Source organism: Elephantulus edwardii, unplaced genomic scaffold (assembly GCF_000299155.1).
Source record: "Elephantulus edwardii isolate Elephantulus edwardi_28Jun2011 unplaced genomic scaffold, EleEdw1.0 scaffold00105, whole genome shotgun sequence".
NCBI classification, from domain to species: domain Eukaryota; kingdom Metazoa; phylum Chordata; class Mammalia; order Macroscelidea; family Macroscelididae; genus Elephantulus; species Elephantulus edwardii.
The window spans coordinates 342,543-351,031 of NW_006399855.1; the positions used below are offsets into that span (position 1 = coordinate 342,543).

Here is an 8,489-nt window from a genome sequence, read left to right on the forward strand (position 1 = left end):
TCTTCTCAGAGTCAGCCATAGTTTGTTATGATCTACACAGTCAAATGCCTTTGCATAGTCAATGAAACACAGATAGACATTCCTCTGGTATTCCCTGTTTTCAGCCAAGATCCATCTAACATCAGCTACAATATCTCTAGTACCACCACGGGATTTGCCAGTGGAAAGATATGTAAGATGTATAAGAAGATGAGTTAAGGATAATGTCAAGGTTTTACCCTCAACAAGATGAAAGAATCAGGCTGCCATTCACTGAAATTTAATAGACAGCAGGCACAGCAGATTTTGAGCAGAATCTAGGAGTTTATTTTAGATCTAATGAGTTAGTGATGCCTGTTATACACACAGCTACATGGAGCTGGTCAGTAGGCAGTCAGACATACCAGGCTGGAAATCACAACAGATCAAGGGAGAGGGCCAGGTTGATGATATAATATTAACCATCTAATTATTATTTAAAACACAATAGAATTCAATATGGAAAACATATTGTTCTTTAAAAATAGATGTATTTCTGATGCATCCTTTGAACTGCATCACCATGAAATGTTTACTTCCTAAATTATGATAAAAGTGAAAGCAGAAGAGTTTGGGAGAGAGGTCCTTTTCCATCTCCAAATACACGCACTGATATTTCATTAACAAAGTCAAATGAGAAATAAATGTTAAACTAATGTATCCTTAATCTCTATCTAAATTACTTTCTCACCTCAGATTATATAAGCAATGTTTCTTAAAAAAATCACAACATTCAGGAAAAAAAGATATTTATAAAAAGAAATCAAAGTAAAATTTCAATATAGACGTCTATAAACAATCCAGTCTCATATGCTACAGCATCATAAAACAAATATTCAGCAATACCCAAAATCAAAATAACAATTACATAAGTAATGAAATTAAGGGGTACGAGCACCCTATAATATATTAGCTTCAGTTCCTAAGATGATGTTTCCTAGGAAACCAAAAACCTCTCGGGCACAAATATTGTGAAGTAGAGTTCCCAAAATATTTTGTTCTAGATCTTTTCCAACTGTTTAGAAATCAAGGATTCTCTAAGCTCTTAACACAACAACAAGTAAAAAATCCCCTACTTCATCTCTGATAATGATTGAAACATTTGGGATTTAGAAACAATAACCTAACAGTAACAAAATTAAAAAAAAAATACATTCCCCCCAAAAATTCAAAACAAACAATACTTTCATGCATCAAAGATGTCCTATCATTAATCTGCTCCTGTAAAGATCAAAGACTAGGAAGCTTCAGGTGACTGTTCACTCTGTCACATGGGATCACTATTCAGTTCAAATGAATGCACTCAATTTTATTTAAATTGTACCTCAATGAAGTAGGTTGTTTTAAAATGAGAAAAGAATAGCAGTTAACTGCTCAGATCTATCGAGCACAGAGTCACTATAGGTTGTATTCAAATCAGCAGCACCTAACATCTGTAACTGGACATCAAACATTTGAATAAACAATACTTATCAATGGGTTACTAGTGCATGTAAGTCACTTTGCAAGCACTCCTCTAGATTTTGTGTTACTCAGGATGAGAAACATCATCTATTATGCCCCTAAGGATCATTTCATCCCAACCCCTCTAAATTACTAAGAATTACAAATAATGTAGTTCATAGGAATATCATTTTATTGTAACTCCAAAAGAGAAAAGAAAATCAACTTTGGTATGATACCTCAGTGAGGGAGTAAAGACACAACCTTGAGGCTTGGTTTTAAAACTAGTTTCATTTCAAACACTTTTCTGCTCACCTGACTGAAAGGTTACTTGGAAGCTCATCAGCATTCTGTGCAGATGCATCACTTGGGAAACATTTCAATGCTGCAGCCAATCAGAAGACAGCACAACCACCAGCCACTTTCTGCTTAACCTCGGCAGTGATGCAACCCACCCAGAGGGTCCTGGGCAGCTCCATACATGGGAAGGGGCAGAAGGCATCCAATTAATGTCCTCTAGAGGGAGCTGACCACAGAATAGAACAACTTACATCCCTCCACCTGCGCACACACACACAAAACCTTTGTTTTAACTTTGCCAGGTGCAACTTCCCATTCCCACTGCCTCCCTCTGGCCTGGGTGTGTGGAGAGCTGATAATAAATTCCTTTGTTTTACTTTGCCTGGTTCTCCGCCTTTTTTGCCTTTCTACCTCACACTTACAAGTGGTATAAAATTCTGCTAGTAAACATTCAAGCAAGTTGCTTAGACAGGCAAAATGTCAATCTACTTTGCCTCAAAAATTATGAACTTAATCATATTTAACTCATGAAGTTTACTTAATAAGATTAAAGACCATATTGATGGTGGGAACATTAATCAAATTATATAAATACTCATAAAAAATTCACCAAGGATCTATGATTTGACATATTTTTCTCCACATATTCTCCCCACCCAGTGCCCACTGTTGATATAGTTGGTAATTGCTGTAGAATTGATCCCAATAAATGGAGATGAATTAGGGTTGTCAATCCATTTATGTTAGCCTAGAACTACTTCATGGGGTTTTCAAAGCTATGATCTTTTGAAAGCAGATGGCCCATCCTCTCTTCTGAAGATATAACTACCCATAAAACACAAATATCACTATCCTCATTTTTTTGTTTGCTTGTTTTTTTCCATTAGTTAAACTGATCCTCAAAAAGGTCAAGTTATTGGCCTCAATCACCCAATTAGTAAAGGCAGAGCTGAGATTTTCATATTTGGGTTATTTTTAACTGATTTATATTTCTAGTTCCACAAACAGTAAAAATAAAGCAAATAAATGGATACAGCATTGGATTAAAATATAACATCCTCTGGGGTTTTTGCTAATCATGAGAGTGTCATAATGTTCTTCTTCAGTGGTCTGTACTTGATAAGATAGTGATTAACCAGCTTTTTCAAGAATAAACTCTCTCTATATGAAACAGGATCACACATGCACACAAAACATAGTACAGATCTAGGAAGACCCACTGCTCTTTTGTCTAGTGTTTTTTTACATGTTGCACTGTCATGGTGTTCTTTGTAGGAGCTCTGGTAGTGTAGTGTGTTAATGTTGTACTGCTAACTGAAAGGTTAGTAGTTCAAATCCACCAGCTCCCTCCTTGGCAGCAAGATGGGGAGTCTCTTCCTGTCAAGATTTACAGCGTCAAAGGATTGCTATAAGTTCAGATTAACTCAATGGGAGTGGGTATGGATTTTGCCTTTATTGTTAGAAAGAACAAGCAATGTGGACAACTGTAAAACAACCAAGAGTACACTGGTAACTGCAGAGTTCAGGGGGTGAAGGCAGACCAGCATTCTATTCCCAGCCAATACACTTCATGTGCACCCACTACTTATCTGCCAGTGAAGGCTTGCACATACTGTTAAGATGCTGGACAAGCTTCAGCAAAGCTTCCAGACTAAAATGGACTAGGAAGAAAGACCCAGAAGTCTATTTCCAAAATATAAGCCTCTGAAAACCCTATGCATCATAGTGGTCTAATAACACTTTGGATAATTCACTATGACTAGGGGGTCCACTTAACGGTAGCTAACAACAACTAGCAAGTTAATGTGGAATTAAGTAGTGAACAACTGCTTATAGTGACAGCGTCATGGCTGACTATACATACCTTCAATACTGATGGTCAATACCAAGCCTGTCATTTGACTTCCAGGACAAAGGCATTCAGATGCTTCTAGTCTTGACATTCGAAAATATTTATACAAAGAAATCCTAACCTGCTGAATATATTGTATAAACAACTTACTCTCACCTCACTGCTGTCAAGTTGGAACTGACCCATAGCTGATCCTTCAGGGGGTTTTCAAATGTTGTAAATTGCATGGAAGGGTGACCATCTTTCTCCTGAGGAGCAGCTGATAGGTTTGAACAACTTGTCTTTGAATTGATAGTCTAACGTATTACCCACTAGGTCAGCAGAGCTCCCTTTTGTAACAAGGAAAGGTTAAATGAATGTGTTGGTAATTATCATAATACAATCCTAAAGTCATGTACTGTTTAAACATTCATCACAAAACAAAAAAAAATTACTAACTACCAGATTCTCTAAATACATTTAGCAATACAGAGTCTGAAAATCATTAATAAAAAATGAACTATAAGTACATCCAGGAAGCATCAAAAGAAGATGGAAGGAATATATAGACTCACTATATCAGAAAGAACCAAGAGCCAATGGTAATGAAAGAGGAAGTCCAAGCTGCTCTAAAGGAAATGGCAAAAAAAACAAGGCCCCAGGAATTGATGGCATACAAATTGACATATTTCAACAGAGTCTGCCCTGGACAAGCTCAACAGTTTGTGCCAAGAAATCTGGAGGACAGCTAGCCTGGCCAACTGACTGAAAGAGATCCATACTGATTCTCACTTGTGCAAAAAGTGATCCAATAGAGTATGGGAAACATCAAACAATATCACTACTATCACACACAAGCAAAATTATGTGGAAGATTATCCAAAAATGATTGGAACAGCACATCAACAGAGAACTGTCAGAAGTGCAAGCTGGGTTTAGAAGAGGCTGTGGCACTAGGGACATCATAGCCAATGTCAGATGGCTCTTGGAAGAAAGCAGAGAGTACCAGAGAAAAGTAAATCTGTGTTTTTACTAAGTATATAAGGCATTTGACTATGTCGATCATAAAAATTGTGGTTAACCTTGACAAAAATGGGAATCCTAGAGCATCCAAATGTGCTCATGCAAAACCTATAGTTGGATCAGGAAGGGTTCATCAGAACAGAGCAAGGATATACTGCATGGTCCAAAATCAGGAAAGGAGTGTGTCAGGGATGGATCTTGTCTCCATACCTTTTCAATCAATGTGCAGAACAAATCATTTGGAAGGCTGGAGTTTATGAGGAGGAATGTAGCATGAAGACTGGAAGAAGACTCATCAACAACTTGTGTTCTGCAGATGGCACAATCTTGCTCACCGAAACTGAAGAGGACCTGAAGTGTTTGCTGCAGAAGATCAAGGTTTGCAGTCTCCAAATGGATTAAAACTCAACATCAAAAAGGCAAATATTTGCAGCTTCCAAAAACCCACTGGAGGGTCAGCTAGGTTTAGCAACATAACAGTACAGACTATACCACCAAAACACCCTAAGAGAACTTTTCTGGCCCACAATTCCACTTTTGTATAAGTACCAAAAAGACTTGAAAGCAGAAACTCAGAATCTCTTCTTTAAGATTTTATTTCTTTTTAAATTTTTTTACTTGAGTAAAAGTCTACAAATAATTTTAAAAAAGCAAAGACTATGCCATTGGTACAATTGGCAGCATCACAATAGATGTAAAAGAGACTGGGATTGTTGACAATTACAATTTGCTTGGTTTCATAATCAACAGTCTTGCTACCTGCAGTCAGGAAATCAGAAGACAAATTTCATTGGGTAAATCTGCTGGCAGGGACCTCTCTAAAATGCCAAAGAGAAACAATGTTAGTCTAAAGACTAAGGTGCATTTAATCCAGGCCAAAGTCTCAATTATTTGCTATGCATCAAAGAGCTGGAGAATCACGAAGGATGATAAAAGAAGAATAAATGCCTTAGAGTTTTGGTGCTGGAGAAGAGTACTGAACATCCCATGGACTGTTAAGAGAACAAACAGGTCTTTTCTAAAGAGGGTGAAACCAAGTTGTTCTCTGGTGGCAAGGATCTTGAAGCTCTATCTCACATACTCTGGGCATGTTGCCAGGAAAGACCAGTCCTTGTAAAGGGACATCATGCTTGGAGGGGTAGAGGGACAGTGCAGGGAGAAAGATCCAAGATGAATTGACATAGTAACTGAGGTAATGAAGGCAGGTGTGCAGGCAACAGTGCGATGTCTCAGGATAGGGAAGTGTTTGGAGCTGTTGTGCATGTGGTTGCTATGAGTCACCAATGACACGATGGCACATAACAACAACTCTAATCTTAAACAACAGTAACAAAAAGTCTATAGTTAGAAAGTTCAATAATATGGTGGTGGTGGTATGTACCAGAGAGTCAAAATCAATCCACAGTTGACCCTTCAGTGGGTTTACAGAGGCAATTAATCACATGGGAGGAGAATGCCCATCCTCCCACAGAGGGGCTGGTGGCCTCGAACAGCGTGCCTTTAGGATTGCAGTGCAGCTTCTTGCCACAGGCCATCAGAGCTCCCACTCCAGAAATTATTTATTTACTCAGGTAAAATCCTTATCACTTTTATACTATTTCCTTTGGTGTAGTCTAGTAAATTAAGTCCTAGGATACTCCTAGTAAATTTATCACTTAAAGGAAGGAAGGTATTTACAGAAGGAAGGAGGAACATTCATTTCATTATAAATTTAAAAAGCACTTGGCCAAGTAACATTCAGCTTTCTTACATCTTCCTTCCTTTGGCAATCTCTAGCACTACTAGAAAGTAGAAATTGTCTAATGGGGTGATAATGTCATGGTCTGACTCCAGTTATAATTCTTTTATGCTGGACATGAATTTCCATGAGAATGTTATGTGTATTTATCTGCCGTAAGAAGAATAGAAGGGAAGGCACAGACATAGAGCTACCATCTGCGTCCCTCCCCCAGCATCCCTGGAAATGAAGACAGGGTGGGAGTTTCTCCTAGAGACAAGAGCAGAGTGTACTTCACAGTGCCTCCACCGAATAGTCTGCAGCAAGCAACATTTGGGCCTCACACATTGACAAGCAATACAGGCATGCTGAATATAGAAGCCCTGCAATAGTAGCACCACATTTCACTGTCAAGGTTCTAGATTTCAGAACAGAGGCTGCAAATTAGACCTCATGCAACCTGAATTCAGCTTCATTCCTCACAATGTCTTACTATGGATACAACCTCCTCCAGTGTCCCACAATTCTCACCACTCCTTTTTGTCATTCCTGGCCCACTACATGAATTCATTTTACCGCCTAGTATATTTTGGGCACTGGAGTTGGCAAACAGTAGTTGGCATTCATCAATTAAAACAAGGTACTTACAGTTGCATGACCAAGTACAAGTGATTGGGGCTTTCATAAATATCTTCCAGGGCAACGATGTTTTCATGTTTAATCCTAAAAGAAAAACACACAGACACAATAGTAAGTACAACTAGACATGACAAATTTTAAACAACAGGTATCGTAAGAGCAAAAAGTGCAAGTATCAGCAGGAAAGCCAAATGGAAAACTTAAAACTTTACAATGTTGTCCTCAGAACCTCTCCAGACCCTTTCTTCAACACCCAAACCAAAGCTATGGGATCAAGTTTTCAATGCTCTCTTTACCAGAGGAAATAGCCCTCTTTCTTCTGAAGAAAAGCTAGTAGATTTGAACTAGTGAACTCTTGCTTAGCAGTATAACATGTAACACTCTATGTTATCAGAGCTCTTTTTAGTTCTTAATATTCTCCACTTATTCCTGTTCTGCTAACTGTTCCTCTCCAAGTATACTGCAGCCTCCCTGCATTTACCCAATTGTACTCCTAGTGGGTAAGGAGTTATGTTGTCAAATCCAGGTGTACACAGTTCAAACCCACTAGCTACTCCAAGGGATAAAGCTACTCAATCCCCTCTTTTGTGATTTACAGGCTCTGAAAACCTTCTAGGGGGTCAGCTCTGCCAACAGCAACATTGTAGGACTGAGGTAGAGTAAAATATTTCTCCCTAATAACATTTCTTACAGGGCCCAAATCACCTACTAGTGATTCATTCAAAATGTAATCAGTCACTCTTCAAAGTGTTTCTTTCACGATCACAGATTGGTCAGAGCCAAAGTATGACTTTACAGTACTTTCAGTAAGTTAGGATTCCCCCCACCTCTAAGTTTGTTTTTTGTTTTTATTTTCTATCTGTTTGCTTACAAAGTTCATTCACATTGTGTTTCATACAATCACTACTGCTAATTATGTTTTATAAAATTAATCACCATTGCCTACAACCAGGAGAAGATAAAATAGATGAATGGGATAATCTAAGAATCAAATTCCTATGCAAATCCAAAAACTTCTCCAACAGGGTAAAAGGGGAAGCCACAGACTGGGGAAAATTATTTGGTAATGACATATTAGATAAGGGACTTATATCCAGAATTTATAAAATACTTGAGCACCACAACAAGATAAAGGTAAATATTCCAATAGAAAAATGGGCACAGGATATGAACAGACCACCAAAGAAGACATTCAGATGGCTAAAAAGCACATGAAGAAATGTTCAAAATCCCTAACTCTAAGAGAGATACAAATCAAACAATTATGAGGTATCATCTCACCCCAGTCAGAACAGCAAAATTTAACAGAACAGCAAGCAACAAATGCTGGTGAGGTTGTGGAGAAACTGGAACCCTGGGAGTATAAAATGGTGTGCAATCATTGTGGAAAGCAGTATGGAGCTTTCTCAAAAAGTTGTGAATAGAGATACCATTTGACCCAGCAATTCCACTACTGGGAATATACCCCCAAAAGACCATAACTGACATCCAAGCAGATATATGCACACCCATGTTTAT

General features: G+C 38.2%; 1 protein-coding gene across 1 annotated transcript in view; it reads right to left on the reverse strand.

Moving 5' to 3' along the window:
- CAMK1D (calcium/calmodulin-dependent protein kinase ID) overlaps positions 1-8,489 on the reverse strand; it is a 618,438-nt gene that overhangs the window by 248,125 nt on the left and 361,824 nt on the right. The window contains exon 3 of the mRNA XM_006891836.1: positions 6,981-7,055. Coding sequence (XP_006891898.1) covers positions 6,981-7,055 — 75 coding nt within the window. The remainder of the gene's footprint in view (positions 1-6,980; positions 7,056-8,489) is intronic.